Source organism: Gossypium arboreum, chromosome 9 (genome assembly GCF_025698485.1).
Source record: "Gossypium arboreum isolate Shixiya-1 chromosome 9, ASM2569848v2, whole genome shotgun sequence".
Classification (NCBI taxonomy): Eukaryota; Viridiplantae; Streptophyta; class Magnoliopsida; order Malvales; family Malvaceae; genus Gossypium; species Gossypium arboreum.
In genome coordinates this window covers 85,947,805-85,964,843 of record NC_069078.1, presented here as the reverse complement: position 1 = coordinate 85,964,843, position 17,039 = coordinate 85,947,805, and the positions used below count along the sequence as shown (strand labels likewise).

The 17,039-nt window shown below is 27.7% G+C and overlaps 1 protein-coding gene and 1 long non-coding RNA gene across 2 annotated transcripts; one reads left to right on the top strand and one right to left on the bottom strand.

Moving 5' to 3' along the window:
* Window positions 1-6,737: 6,737 nt before the first annotated feature.
* LOC108454398 (40S ribosomal protein S4-like) lies at window positions 6,738-9,170 on the top strand. The gene is made up of 5 exons (XM_017752847.2): window positions 6,738-6,891; window positions 7,594-7,671; window positions 7,763-7,943; window positions 8,261-8,358; window positions 8,496-9,170. The coding sequence occupies exons 1-5, from the start codon at window positions 6,889-6,891 to the stop codon at window positions 8,922-8,924; spliced, it is 789 nt and encodes a 262-aa protein (XP_017608336.1). The 5' UTR covers window positions 6,738-6,888; the 3' UTR covers window positions 8,925-9,170.
* A 4,649-nt stretch (window positions 9,171-13,819) lies between these two features.
* On the bottom strand, window positions 13,820-14,592 carry LOC128280843 (uncharacterized). The gene is made up of 2 exons (XR_008271027.1): window positions 14,480-14,592; window positions 13,820-14,209 (listed from the first exon to the last, which is right to left on the bottom strand). It is a non-coding gene; the product is annotated as an uncharacterized LOC128280843 (long non-coding RNA).
* Window positions 14,593-17,039: the final 2,447 nt, after the last annotated feature.

Genomic DNA, 17,039 nt, shown 5'->3' with positions numbered 1-17,039 from the left:
TTGAATTTAATAACTTTGTTTTATTAAATGGACTGACGTGATCGTTGATTTAGATAAGGTTAAAGTATTTTATTAGTCCATGTACTTTGATAAAATTGAAGATTTAATCCTTATATTTTTATTTTAAATTTTTTTATTTTTAGATTTTAAAATTTTAATTTAAATGTTAACATTGTTGATTTTTTGTTAAATTCAGGTTAATTTCAATATCATTCTTTAATTACATGGCTAATAATTTAATATTTTTATTTTAAAATATCGTACCAATAAATTTAATAAAAATTTTAATGATATTAATAGTTCAACTTAAATTTTAAAATATAAAAAATAGAGGAACTAAACTCTTAAAATAAAAATATAGAAACTAAACCTCAAATTTGATTAAAATACAGGAACTAACAATATAATTTAAACTTTAGATAAATATCCATTTTTTATTTACTACATAAATAACAGTCCATTTCATTCACCAGTATTTTCTAGGACGCATGGCATTCCAGCAACTTTACATGGAAATTGATATTTTTGCTTCATTGAATGTGTTTTGATGTGATCATTGATTTAGATGACGGTCCATTTACATTATTTAGATTAAAAAAAAAAAAGAGTTTAATATAACCACATGACACATGCCTTATGAAAGTCAAAATCATGCTATCACCTTTAATCTTTGATATAAAAATTTAACCCAAATTATCATTTTGACTAACATTAAAAAATATTTTTTAGAACTTTGTATCATTAATTAATGCATCTTAATTCAATTTTAATACAAAAGAGTTTCTTTTAGAACGCTTTAGTTGATTTGAAGTTTTAGTTTATTTTAAATTTAGGAACTGAATCTAAATAATGTAATATATTTTGTTTCTATAAAATAATAATTAAAGGGAATAACATAAATATTATTTAATAATAGTTTATATATCTCAGTTGAAATTTAATTAAATTAGCATAAATATTATTGTCAATGTAGAATAATATAAAATCTTATATATATTAAGTATAAACTATATAAAAATAAATTATATAACACTCTAAAGAAGTAAAAAATTATATAAAAATATATAAAATTAACACCAATATAGAACCTACACCCAAAACATTTTTAAATTTTCAACTTAATTTTTAATACATTTAAACTTGTACTTTAAGTTATTTAATGTAATATGTAGTCATTGAATAACCCAAGTATCTTTTAATTAATTTTTTTGCAATTGAGCTTATATTCAATTAACTTATGAAACTAATTTAATTAATAATTTTATAAATATTATAGTTAAAAATTTTAAATTTAATTCTAATTTTGAATCTATAATTTTTGATATAAAAACCAACTTTCCAAATAGTTTTTCATAGAAAATCAATTATATTAAAACTAATAAATTCAAGGAAAATTATTTAGTTCACAAGTTAAAATTTCTACGAACAGAGGTAAAAATATTGTCAAGTATTTTAGTAATATTTAAAAATAAAATAAATTAAAACAAATACATATGATTTTATTTAGCCTTATTCGTAAACTTAAAAACTCCAAGACAAAATTAATAAAAGCATAACTTTCAATTTCAAAATGATATATTGTAAGAACACATTTTCAAAGTTTGTCACACGCCTACCATCTTACACGTAATAAACAGGTGGGCCAATAAGAAACGGTCAAAATATGCTTTACAATGTTTGTCTGCAATATTAGACACGGTTTCAGTGTGAATACGATTAATCACAATTTATATATGGAATGATATTTGATACAACTTCATTCTTATAACTTTTATGTTTTATCAGTAAATAATAAAATAATGTATAATTTTAAATTTGTGTGTTGTAATATAAAATTAATTATATTGTAATAATATTTTTATTTAACATGTTTATTTGTTAAATTTAACTTGAATAATTTTATTCGATTTAACTCAACTCAACTCAAATTTCATTTCACTCGACTCTATTCGAAAAAAATTAAAATTGAGTTAGAATGATAAAATAGGATTTGTGAGCTCGATTAACTCGAAATTTTTTTACTCGATTCGACTTAATTTGATTAAACGCTCACTGCTAACTAATGATGTATGAGATTTATGAATTGACAATGCATCAAATATTCTCCTTTTATATATTATATATTATTATTGTAATACAATTTATATGAATATATAAAATATTTTAAGTGTAATTATTATAAATAAACATTAAATACACAAATTATTTTAATTATTTATAATCATATATAATTTTTCACATGTTTTAAGGGTCAAGGTACTGCTTCTCAGTCAAAAATAATAAATAAAAATAAGGCATAATAATTTATTTGGTCCTTTAATTTTATAAAAGAATTTTTAATTTGTATTTAATTTTTTTATTTTTAACCTTTGAATTTATATTTTTTGTCAAATCACTTCAATGTGAATGAAAAAGTTAACATTTTTAACTTTACTAACATGTCATACAAATGGATGATACATAAATATTTAATTATTTTTAATTTTAAAAATTCAAAGAAATATAGAAATTATTTTAAAATTAAAATCAATAAAATTATTAAAATGTATAAAAGTATAAAATATTTTTAAAATTTAAAAAATAATTAAAAATGTCATCCAAGCGTTACAGCGTTAGCAATGTTAACAAACATTAATTTTTTCATCAATTGTGGGGTGATTTGATAAAAAATAAAATTAAAAATAAAAAATAAAAATTTAAATAAAAGACTAAAATAACTTTTTATAAACATTATGCTTAAAAATTATATATATTTTTATTTCAGCTTAAGAAAATGAAATTACAATGTAAAGAGTATTTATGGAAAAGGCAGTGTTTGGTTTGGTGTTGCAATTCTCAAATGTTCCAATTGTGAATATAAATTATGTTAGAAAGCAGATTGGGTTTGGCCAACTCAATTAAAAGAATCTAAGTTAGAAGCACACCCAAAGTTTTTATTCAAAATTCCCATCATTTTATGTTTTTTTTTTTTTTTTTTTGGTAGGGTCCTAATTCCATACAAGTGATGTCCATTTCAAAGAGAGCCTAACAAATTAAGTTTTTCTTTTGAATCATGAATGCTTATTGTATATATCAAATTATATTTTAAATTATCGTTTTAGGGTTAATAAGTGGCTCCTTTTAATATTATTATTTTGAAGGTTGGAATTTGAGTTTCCTTCTTAAAAGTACAATGTACTTAATTACTATATTTAATAATTATTGATTAATTGTTTATTATTTTAATAAATTATGTATTACCCATTTAATCCAACTTGTAAAGTTTTAGAATTTCACCCACGAATATAATATATATTATAATTTTCATGTTATAATATTGCTTATATATATATTTGTTTATCTTAGTGTATAAAGAATTGATTTATACTAGAAATCATATCACTCATATATGCGTGTAGAAACTATATATATAGAATACAAATATGTGTTTAAAATAACATACAAAAATAATAAAACATATTATTTAAAATTAATTAATCATAATAACACATTAAAATATATACGATATTAAAATTTAAAAATAGATTAAATTATAAGTAAAATGAAATTTAAATACATAAATACATCATACTAACAATACTAAATCCGTTATAGTTGTTTATCATCATGTTGTTATCAATTGTAAGTTAACGTTAAGTTGATTTATGATACAAACTTAATTAACAACATGATTAATATGTATAACTAATGAAAATAGTAAATTGTACATATTAAAATAAAAAAATGTACAAAAATATATATCAAAATAAAACTTTTATTGATTGTTAAATTTAAAGTTTTATCAATCTAATTGATGTGAGTTTAAATTTTACAATATGCGTGATTTTTATTAATTTTATTAAAATAAAAATTAAAAATTATTGAATAATATAATTTTTTAATTATAAATAAATATTTTATAATTTTCTTAATGGAATTGATGTTAAATTTAGTCGTGAACAAACTTAATAAACGAATTAAATAATAGCATATATCTATTTCACAGTGGAACATGAGATGTTCTTGTTTATGAATAAAATTTGATTGGTTTTGACCTGGTAAATAACTAAATATAGTGTATTTTACTCGTGTCGGGACAATAAATTCTTAACCAAATCTCAAGTTTGTGTCAATGTTCAAATTCAAAACTTGGGTCAACGATAGGTCAACTTGCTTTTTCATTTTTCTTCTTTTTCAACTGCATCTTTGCAAATTCATGGGACATTCGTTTTTCATTACAAGCCAAAAGGTGTGTACCATGTTTCATTTTCATAATATATATACACGTATTGCTTGAACGATTTTATTCAAGGTTGAAACAAATTTGAACGGGTCAAATCCGTCAAAATTTCTAATTTTAGTTCTATAAGTTGAATGGAATTATTTGTTATTCTATTTTTACATATAATGTTTAACTTAATGTAAAATATTATATGATTTCATTCTACCAGCTTTAGTAAATTTTAAGTTGCACTTATAATTTTTTTGAAGATATAAGTTTTTAATGGTTGAACGGAGTTAAGTTATATTTGATTTATCTCTTAATTTCTTATAAAGTATCGAATTAACTTATTAATTTTAAATATTTTTATTAATTACATATTGTTATTTATTATCATAAAATGTTAGTCTAAATTAAAAATGATTTAGTTTAGTTAAATTTTATTCACTTTAGTTATTAAATAAAATATAGATTAAATATGTATAGATACTCTAATAATTAATTTTAATTAATGATGGGCTAAACAGAAAATAAGATTAATATGCAAAAGTTATATATTAGGTTATGATTCTTAAATTACACGTGTGTAACTTTTTTACATTCAATATTCAAAAAAATCACTATCTTTAAAATACTTGTATATTAATTTGGAAGATCAAAATCACGTAATTTGAAGATTTCAACTTATCAATAAATTCATATACACTTTCACATCTAATTTTGAGTCTTGATGATCGACATACCAAATTCTAATTTATTAAATTTTGTATCAAATTTATATTGTTTTAACAAATTAACTTTTGAATTGTGCCTAGTTATTAAAATGGTCTTTAATCTTTTTATCGAATGTAATATTTAAATAACCAATTTTGTTGTAATCAAATATTACATTGATTTTGACTATTTTCTTTTCATAAAAAATCTTAATCACTCAACTTTTCAAGCTAAATCTTTACTTTGATGGTCGTGTTGTCAATCTTCAGACTAGTTGTTAATTATAGTTTTTTCAACATTTTTTTTTAAGTTTTATTTTGTTTTTAATTTCAATCCATATTATCACAGTTTTATTATTAATTTTATGCTTTTATTTTGCCCGGTTTGTTTTCTTTGAAGCAAATGTGGTTTTATTTTCACTTTTAATTTGTAATCATTCTCTAGTGTATATTCGAAATTTGTCAATATAAGTGTGTCACCAGATTTATTAAGAAACGTTCTCAAAAGGATTTATCATGATAGATTATATTGATGGTGACATATTTGATACAATGATGAGAAAATAGACCATTTGAGACTTAGTCTTTTGTGCATCACTAATGTAGTAGGTTTGTTGAGATTTTTGACAATTTTTATTGGTTGATTAATGTTCATTTTCAGGTTAATTTGATGATGGCAATGATATGATGCAAATTTCAATGATTTGATCAAGTTATTATGTCTCTAGTTTATTTTTGAATTATTCCAATGATGTATTCACGATAATATTGCCCTTAACTTTTTTTGTTATGATTATTCGTAAACATGACATTTGTGCATTACATTTTACTAATTTATTTAGTTCCTTATTAATAATAGTATTATCTTATAAAAAATTATACATATTTCCATATAGGTTATGACTTTATTCTGAAATGTTTACTTAATTTTTATTGGGTTAAAATAAATTTTCAAGCCGATGCAATTAAAAATGATTAAAAATAATAAAAATTAAAAATTCGTTTCAACCGTTCTATTTAATTGATTTTTGCCTAATTCAATTCATTTATATCAAATTTCTAATTAATTGATTCAAAACCACTATTTAGTCGATATCCTAACTCATTTTCGATACATTCGATCCAAATCAAATATCATCAATATTTGTTTTTATTTTTAACATAAACTCTTTGAAACCCTTGGGAATTCGTGTATGTGTTGTGCTGATATAATTTGTATTATTGATTATAGCACTTCTATCGTGTTCTGTTTATGTTTTTCTTCATGTTGTTTTCTATTTTATATTAATTTATTTTTCATACTGAAATAATGATAATAATATATTTTTTCACTTATTACATTATTCAGTATCCAAATTTGATTTTTAATGAGATATTTGTATTTTTTTATGATACTCAGGTTGGATAAATTTTATATTTATATTGATATTTGAAGGTAACGATGTTAATTTTAGTATTTTATTTGAATTTTAAGATTAACTTGATGAAACTTCATAATAACTTTCATTAAATTAATCTTAAAATCCCCAAAAAATTACATCTATCATATTACATTTAATAAATTAAACAAATTCACAGTTTACACTAAATTTATTCTATTAATAAAATCATAAAATTCAAATTGAAAAATATTATCAATTAACTTCCATTAAATAATTTTTAAAATCTGAAGTGAACACTAAAAAAATTAACATTATTATATTTAAATATCAAAATATATAATTTTTCTGAAATACAAGTACTATAATGATACAATATTAGAAAAAGTGTTAACTTGAGTACCAGATGTTATATTATTATTATTATTTAATTAAAAGGTTATTGATAAAAGAAGAGTTGGGCCTCCTTCCGGGTCGCCCAATTTAGTAAGTTTTAACCATAAAATGCTACTGTATATAGATTAGGGTTTTTTCGTCTCTCTTATTCGCACCTTCCCTGGAAAAGTAAAGGCTTTAACAGCTACATTCCACCAAAATGGTCAGTTCGTTGTTCTCCTCTTCGCTGTTGTGTTAATTCTTTGCTTATCGTTTCAATCCTCGGGTTTCCTATTTTTTGACATTTTTTGTAACATTTCTCTATTAGAAAAATGAATGTATTGTTGATTTTTGCTGGATGGGTATTCTTGGGTTGTTCATGAAATTGGGTTTTCTTTTTTTTTTTTTTTCTTGTGTAGCTAATATCTGGTTTTGTATGGCAACAGCGCTTTCTTTTTTTTTTTTAATATTGTTTCTCATGATGGAGAAATAGGAAGTGTAGTTGCTGAAGTGAATGTTAAGATCAAATGGTTGCTTTTAATTGTGTTTTCATAGTAGTTTTGAAATGATGGGAGGTTCTTTTATATCTGCTTCACCATAAGTTTAACAATGATTTAGTTTTTGAATGTGTGAAATCTACATTGTGTTCCACATGATGGGGAAATAGGAAGTGTAGTTGCAGAAGTGAATGTTAAGATCATATGGTTACTTTTAATTGTGTTTTATATTAGTTTTCAATTGATGAGAGGTTCCTTTATATCTAGTTTGTTACAATTTTATCTAGGATTTAGTTTCTAAATGTGTGAAATCTACTTTGCGTTTTGGTTCGGGGTTGACTTATTTTCTCCTTGGTGAAAGTTCTTGTGCTTCAAAGTCTATGCATTGTGGCTTTATTTAAAGCTATATTTTTCCTTGTCTGTTGCAGGCTAGAGGGTTGAAGAAACATTTGAAGAGGCTCAATGCTCCTAGGCATTGGATGCTTGACAAACTTGGCGGTGCATTTGTATGTTATTAGCTCAAAAACCCTTTTACATCCTTACCAGTTCAATTCACTGCCTCTATTTTGTGTTCTTATAATTTCTCTGTTCATGCAGGCACCAAAGCCATCATCTGGACCTCACAAATCCAGGGAATGCTTACCACTAGTTCTCATTCTTCGAAACAGATTAAAATATGCTCTGACATATAGAGAAGTGATTGCTATTCTTATGCAGAGGCATGTTATGGTAGATGGGAAGGTTAGAACTGATAAGACTTATCCAGCTGGTTTCATGGGTATGTAGAATTTGATTTCTGGATCAAACGGAGTTTTTTGTATTTTCAAATTATAAACTTATGCGAAGTACAGCTTCATTTCTTTGAATCTTGCATGTCTTCTACTCAAATCATTTTGTTGCAAATTGGCTGATGTCATTCCTTTCATTCTAGTTTTTAAGTACATGGCGAATTGGCAATTTTTTTTAGCAGATAATTTAGTTTTCTAGAGTTTTTTAATGGTTCACCTTTCATGATGCTTATTTTTGTACCTTTTCTGTGTGCTTCAAAGTCTTTGAATCATGTATTGGTGGTTATTCTTTATTTCCTACTTCCAGATGTTGTGTCAATTCCAAAGACAAATGAGGACTTCCGTCTCCTTTATGATACAAAAGGACGATTCCGCCTTCATGCCATCATCGGTGATGAGTCCAAGGTTTGTATCGATGCACCTCAATTTGTTATATTTCTTGTTACTGTTGTCTAATATTTCATTAGTTTTTCTTCATATTTTTTATCCCGTGGATGGTATTCTAATGATTGGCCATGTTCTTTTCATCTTCGGTTCTGCAGTTTAAGCTCTGTAAAGTTCGGTCTGTCCAGTTTGGCCAGAAGGGTATTCCATACCTCAATACTTATGATGGCCGAACAATCCGCTACCCAGATCCATTGATCAAGGCTAATGACACCATCAAGCTTGACTTAGAGAGCAACAAAATTGTCGATTTCATCAAGTTTGATGTCGGGAATGTTGTCATGGTCACTGGAGGAAGGAACAGGGGACGTGTTGGAGTGATTAAGAACAGAGAGAAGCATAAGGGTAGCTTTGAGACAATCCATGTTCAAGATGCTGCTGGCCACGAGTTTGCAACCCGTCTTGGCAATGTGTTTACAATTGGTAAGGGGACAAAGCTGTGGGTTTTGCTTACTAAGGGCAAGGGTATCAAGTTGTCGATCATTGAGGAAGCCCGGAAGAGGCTTGCAGCCCAATCCGCCGCGTAAATTTGATAATATTTGGAGCAGTTCAAAGAATTAATGAGTTGGATGCTTGCTGGCTGGTACTTTGTGTTGGTTCTTCTTTAAGTTGTATCCTCTGCTTTTCAACTCATGAGCGGCAGTTTTGGACCAATCGTCTTCTTGAAATTTAGTTGCAGTAGTTTAGTTTAAGTTACATTTGTTTTTTTGATGGAAGTTTTTACATTTTTAATAAACCATTATATAGCATGGTAAAGTTCTTGTTTGCTAAAATCTGTTTTACATCTTGGCTCACCTTTATTTCGTCTTTAGGTCAAGCCAGGTCAATGTATGGTTTCAATAAAGTGCATATTTGTCTAGATTCAACATGTGATAATGGGTTTTGAATTTTGTAACTCTGGAAGAAGCTAGCTGTTTACAGATTTGCACAGGTTGACCGATTAATTGCGAATGATTTTAATAGTGTACATTTCCTATAATAAATTATATTTTTAAAATTATTAAAATATAGAAAAATTATAATAATAGAAATAATAGAAAATATTTAAAAATTAAAAATCATAAAAACGGTAAGACATAAAATTATAATTTTAATTTTGGATATTGAGTTATAAAGTTATTTACCGACCAAGAAATTAATTTCAAATGAATTGCCTCTTGATTACTTTACTAAAGATATTAAGGACATCTTTGTATTAATGATTAAATCTACTGAATCAAACAGAGATTTTATCTTTGGTTGTAATTTTTCCTTGTTGATTTTACTTAACTTCTATTTATTGCTTTCTTCCTTAAGTTTAATTTAAATTTAGTCTTTGATTTCCTAACCCCCAATAAAATTATGATCAGTCTTTGTGGATACAACCTTACTTGCTATTATTTACTCATTTATATTTTTAAGTAGGTTTTATTTTTATAGGTGTCAACAACCTATTAAAATTCTATTTAGTTATTTTTAAATAGATTTTATATTTGAAATTGGAATGTAGATTCAAAAAAAAAAAAAAAATTTAAAATTGATTGGTCTGGACTAGGGGTGAGCAAAACTTGATTCGACTCGAAAAAATCGAAAAAAAATTTTTATTTCGAGTTAAACGAATCGAGTTACTCGAGTCAACTCGAATTTTTTTTCGAATTTCGAGTTCGAATCGAGTTGAGTTTTCAAATTCGAATAACTCGAATAATTCGAATAATTCGAATATTAAACTATAGTATTTTACATTTTTACCCCAAACTCCCAAATCTTTTTACTTTTCCCTCAAATTTTTTACTCCTTCCTACTTTCCCCCCAAAACTTTTACTCCCCTTCTATCCCAACCCCCAATCTACCCAAAATCCATTTCCTACCAAATTTTACTCTCCCATTTACTTTTTCTCAAAATTTTTTATTTTCCCCCATAATTTTTACTCCCTCCCACTTTCCCCCTAAAACATTTACTTCCTTCCAATCCTACCTCCCATCTTCCCCAAATCCATCCCCCCAAATTTTTTTTTAATATTTTCCCTCCAAAATTTTACTCCACCCATTTACTTTCCCTCAAACTTTTATCCCCCAAAACTTTTTATTTTCCCCCTAAATTTTTACTTCTCACCTTTTACTCTCAAATAAAAATCAAAATTATCCAAAAAAATCACTAAACATAAATAGTAATAATTTTATTTATATCTACTATTTATATTATTATATTAAATTTCACATTTTATATTATTTATATTATTAAATTGTTTAGTCATATTGAATATTTATATTAAAATTAAATTATTAATTATGCCATTAAATATTCATGTTAAAATTTTATATTGGTATTCACATTTTATCTTTAAAATAACTTTTATTAAAAATCATATTTTTACATTTAATATATTTTTAATTCCAAAATACACAGTGACAAGAATCTAAAGATAATTGAAAAAACTAAGCAAGCAAATAAGCTAACCCGTATATAAAAGATTAATAAATAAATTATGAGGTGATGAAAGTTAATAAAAATTTTGATTAAGGTGGATAAATTTTATTATGATGGGTGACAGTGATTACAAGGACCCAAAATTATTTTTTAAAATTTAACTCGAACAAATAAATTCGATTCGATTCGATTCGAATTTCATCTCACTCGACTCGATTCGAGAAAATTTCAAATCAAATTAGGATGATAAAATATGATTCGTCAACTCGATTAACTCGAAATTTTTTCATTCGATTCGATTCGATTCGATCGAACGCTCACCCCTAGACTGGGCAGCCTTTTTTTTTTTTTAATAGATTCCTTTTTCACTAATTCTACTTGAAAAAGTTGTGAAATTTCCCCGAACATCTTTTGAACATAATTTTTGTAATTTTCTAAACAATTGGTCCGATCATTTAGTGTTGATTTTGAATTTAGTCTCTAATGAACATCGAAAAACTTAATAAAATAGCTAACTATATACACCCGATAGAGATAGCAAATTCAAATTCTTCCCAAATAATAATCAAAACCCAAGGGTTCTCAACTTTCAGACCCAATCCGCCAAGTCTGCATCTGCTTCTGAAAATGGAACGTTTGTATCAGCTCCCGGAAGCAGACCGTCCGGATGTGGTCTCGAAAATGGATGCAACTTGATGAAGATGGGGACTATGAATGCAGCAAAGGCCATGGTCATTGTGATCCCTCGGAATAGGTTGTTTGGCAAGAGCAAGAGCACACCCGATATGAACCCAAAGGCACTAGCAAGGCCTCCCACAATTCCCATTTTTTGAGTCGAAACTTCAGGGTCACAGCCAAATGGTAAGCTCTTCGGCTTATTGGTGGTTAGGTACAGGCCTGCTAAGCTAGCGACGAATCCAACAAGTGCACAACATGCAGCAAATGATTCCATTATTTCAGTCGGAAGTGATTTGGGGTTGTTGCCAGAGGACTTGGAAATCAGGGCAGTGATTACACCGCCATTGATTCCAATTAAAGTCTTAAAACCATGTTAGATCATCTCTTGCGAGCTCCGGGTTGCCGTTGAAGGAGTCAAGGATTTCTTTCCACCAAATGTTTAATGACTTGTTAAGAGCAGAGGCAAGGGAAATACCAGGAGCACCAATATTGCGATAGGCATCTGTTCCTCTAGTTTTAGGAAGTAATTCTTCACTGATTCCATCAACATCAATATACAAGCCAGCATCATGCTGCCGGACAAAGCTGTTAGCAGAATCAGTCCTAAACATCAGTTTCCTACCTGTACAGTAACATTATCAGCAGAAAGAAGCCAGATCAAACATTTAGCTCGAATTGGGTCTAAAAAGCATTAAAGAGTAGTATCTAAATAAATAACCTTGCAATATATATATAAAATTAAATAATATCTACATAAAATAAAATATAACCACATAAGTTCTTTTTTGAATCACCACACATTTTGAAGTTTCTAAAATGAAGTCAACAAATTTAAAGTGTTTTTCATTCCTAAACGAACAAATATAAGTTCAAAAATTGCAAATGAATTTGGCATAATTGGATCTAAAAAGTAATAAAAATGTAGGTTGTAGTCTAAGTTGAGAGGGTCCAGTCCATACTAAAATTTATAAAATTATAATTTCTACTTAAAAATTTGAAAGGACATAAAATCTGAGCGGCCCTTAATTGTAAGAGTAGCTCTATCCGTGATTATCAAGCTTAAACCCAAAAATGCTTTTTTTAGGGAGTCAAATAGAAGATTTGTTTCATTCAGCAAAACCAGCAAAAAGTTCAAAACGAAATGTTTGAACTTATTAAGAGCAGAGGCAAGTGAAATAATACGGGCAAGTGATGATTCCATCATTCGCCGCTTCGTACAAAGCTCCTGCAGGGTCCGTAATCTTTCTATAAATTCATTAACCCACTGCCGCCTCCGGGATAAGTAAGAAGTTCTCCTAAGTTCCAGTTCCTTCCCTGTATAGTAACATTATGAACAGAAAGAAGCCAGATCAAACATTAGGGAGTCAAATATATACATATTAGTGCCATGGATTGTAGATTAAAGCATGTGACAATTGCAAATAGAGTCACATGTAGGTCAACTTATTAAATGAGACTTATTTAATTTGTTTGAATTAACCCGATTCGTGTAACAAACGAAGAAATCTATCTACTTGCAGTTTTGGTGGTCTAGTGAAACTTTAGTAAAACTAGAATTATTAAGGTAATTATTATAAATACTTAAGGATAAAGATGTATAAAATTTAAATCCGTTAAAACTCTCATTTTACAAATAGACGCATATCTAAGTTGTAAGTTTTACTCTAAGTTGAGAGGGGCAATCCATATTAAAATTTATAAAATGGTAATTTCTACTTAAAAATTTTAAAGGAAATAAAATCTGAGCCGCCTTTAATTGTAAGAATAGCATTATCCCTGATTATCAAGCTTAAACCCAAAATGCTTTTCTTTAGGGGTCAAATAGAAGATTTGTTTCATTCAACAAAACCAACAAAAAGTTCAAAACTAAATGTTTTAACTTATTAAGAGTAGAGGCAAGTGAAATAATACTACTAAGTAATGATTTTCGATATAGCTGGTCCATTTCCATCTTTCGTTGCTTCCATTGCTCGTCGGAAAATATTTCCATCGATTCATGCTTCCACGGCATCAACCACAGATTTCGGGATAAGTACAATAGGTAAGAATAATAATGCCAAACCGTCGGTTCCCTAACTGTATACACTACAAGAAAACATACTTTTAGCGGCGTTTTTTTTGCCTTTAGCGGCGCTTTCCCAAGTGCCGCAAAAAACATCGCTATATGTAACGCCGGTAAAATTAGTGGCGTTTTTTTGAAAAAGGCGCCGCTAATTTGCCCAGTTTTGCAATATGTATTTTTGCACCTATATCCAACCCTCCTGCAAGAAATTCAACCAAAAATAGCAAATATACCATGAAATCCAACCAAAACCCGTAAATTTAAATAATACAAAATTATACGAAAAATATATTATATAAATTGTAAATGAATATTCAAAATATTCTTACAATAATGTTAAAAGTTACAAGAAAACAAATGTCTAAGATGGCGGATTTTGAAATTGCTGGAACATAGTCATCATAGACTGAAGCTGTAGCTGGAGTTCATTGTATTTTCTGTTCTGCTCCGCCTCCCTCGCTGCTGCCTCCGCCTCCCGCGCTGCTGCCTCCGCTCTAAGTTGAGAAATTTGCTCATCTGTGCTAGCTTGTATCTGAACTATCTGATCTTTTAGCCTCTGAACTTCAGCTTGACTTTGACTCCCGGAAGGCATGTATTGGTGCGAGGTGGATCCAAAATATTGGGTCGGGTTAACACCAGATCCTTGAAATCTAACCCGACCATACCTTTCAGGACCCAAAACTTCATTAATAATTCTGTTATCAATATCCTCAAAATTAACAGAACTATCAGTCGAAGCAGTCGCTTCATACTCTGCCTTCTTATCTTTTAGTTTCTCGTAATGAATCAGTTAAAGAGTTAGAAACGAAATATACAATAAAAAGGAATACAACATAACATTATTTAAATTAAACTAATAAAACGATTTAATTAAAATATTATAATTAAATATTATAAATATTTATAATGAATCAAATTTTATTAAGTAAATATACCATAATTTCTGCAGCCTCAGATGTCATCGGAGTTCCATCTTTTTTCCTGCGCATAATGTCAAAAAACTGAAGGCGTCCAACTTTTTGACCAGACGAGGCTTCCTACAATATAGTAGTAAATATTATTTAATTGTAAAAAGTCATTAATACTTGATAGAATTAATAAATCTATAGTACCGCTGCTTGAGCTACACAAGCAAAACTTCGACCTCGCAGGTAGCGTAAATTTTTGTTTTTGCTCGATGCTTGTTCCAACTCGCTCACGGTCCTACATAATAAAATTATTATTACGTATATAGTAAATACTATAAACCAAAAAATTTATAAGAGTTTGCAAGTACATAATACCTCTCCTTTCTTCGAATTCCAAAATCGAACCGTATCTTCCCATTGGTACCTCGGCATTCCCGGTGGGACATTTTGCAATTTTTGTTTGAGGCTTATGGGTTTTTTAAAATATTCTTTTTTCAAAATGCTTTTATGGTCTCTCCATTTTTTACCCAATGCCTTCTTGATATAGGCATCAGAGACCTCTAAAGCAAACCTCTCCTAAAAAACACAAGTTTAGGAACTAAATATAAATGAAACTTAAACCAAAATATTATAAATTACATTAACGTTTTGTTACCTTAATATTAGAGAGAGCTTGACTTTTATTGCTATCAGGCATGTTATGCCATGATTCGTAGTTGATGGGCAACATATTGGCATTTCGTGCTATAATGCCCAAATAGCCTGCTAAAAGTCGAGCTTCTTGTCCAACAGGCTGACCATGGCCATTTCTAGTTACTTTGATACACTCGACTGAATTTAAGTTATATAGATCTGTTAGAGTGTACGCCCCCACCTCTCTAGCGTCCGACCATTTTCAGCTGAAAAATAATATATTATTACTATATTGAAATTTAAAAATAAATCAGTAATAAAATTTAATACAATTTGTAAAATAAACTTAACATTACTTTGAAATTCCACAGACTCGTCAAGTGTCTCCGGCACGCTTGAAGATTCAACAACTGTTTGCTGTTCAGTACTTACTTCTTCCGAATTTGTAGTATTCTGTACAATACTAAGATCTCTTAATCTTCTTCTAGGCGTTTTTCCTGCAACACATTAAATAGTTAAAATTTTAGTAAGAAATAACAACAATAGTAAATATACAATAGTTAAATTATATAACATGACCAATGTTAAAATTATAACATTACATATAAATAAAAATCATAAAATCTTACTACATCATAAAATCTTTTTGTATGTTTTTTTAAAACGCAGGTTCTCTAAAATCCAATTAAAACGACGCTGCGTTTTGTTAAATCAAGCTATGTTTTTTTGCGTTTTTAAAACGCCGCTACTCTCCTAAATATCCAATTAAAACGATGCCGTTTTAATCGCTATATGTTTTTTATGCGTTTTTAAATAAACGCCAAGAATCTCTTAGTTTTTATATTTCATTTTTATTTGTTATATTCTATGACAATTTTAAGTTTAAATTTCACTTAAATAAATTAAGTGTAGAGGAGTTAATTTGAATTAAATTATTTTAATATAGCAAAATATTTTTAGATTAAATCTTAAACCATTTTATTTATATAAACTATTATCTCTTAAATAATTTAAACTGTAATTATAATTTTAATATAATATTCAAATTAATATTATATCTTTTACAATTATATAAGAAATCGTTTAATATATAAATTAAAAAACACTACTTAATCATAACCCTAAACCTTTAACCCCTATCCCATAAACACTAAAGTACTCTAAGGCGCTCTAAATTATAAAGCCTAAACCTTAAACCCCAAACCCTAACCCTAATCTATAAACACTTAAAACCTTAAACCCTAAATCCTAAACCATAATCCCCAAAGCCTAACAATTAAATCATAAACCCTACACCCCAAACCCTAAACTCCAAATCATAAACCCTATATATATTACAAGGGACAAAGATAATTAAAAAGGAATTTTATTGCTTATCTAAACTCCAAACCTCTTAACCCCTATCCCATAAACACTAAATCCTTAACCCCAAAACCTTACACCTTAAACTCCAACCCTAACCCTTAAACCTTAAATCATATTAATCCCTAAACCCATAATTCATCATAAACCTTCAAATACTAGTTAACTCTTAAACTTAAACCCTAAACTATATATCTTAAACCATAGTTAACTCATAAACCTTAAACTATAATGATAATTAATTTAATATTTTAAATTCAATACTATCTCTTTTACGATTATATAAGAAAATATTTAATATATTGTATAACCATAAATTTTAATAATTATTATTTTAGGGATTATAAATTAGTGTTTATGATTTTTTAGGGTTTAGGGGTTATATGACTTTTAGCGGCGTTTTACTAAAAGCGCCGCTAATGCTAGGGTCTTTAGCAACGTTTTACCAAAAGCGCCGCTAATGCTCAGGTCTTTTGCGGCGTTTTACCAAAAGCGCCGCTAATGCCAAAAGCGCCGCTAGTGCTCTGTTTTTAGCGGCGTTTTTAGTAAAATGCCACTATTGCTCTATTTTTAACGACGTTTTTCGTAAGAC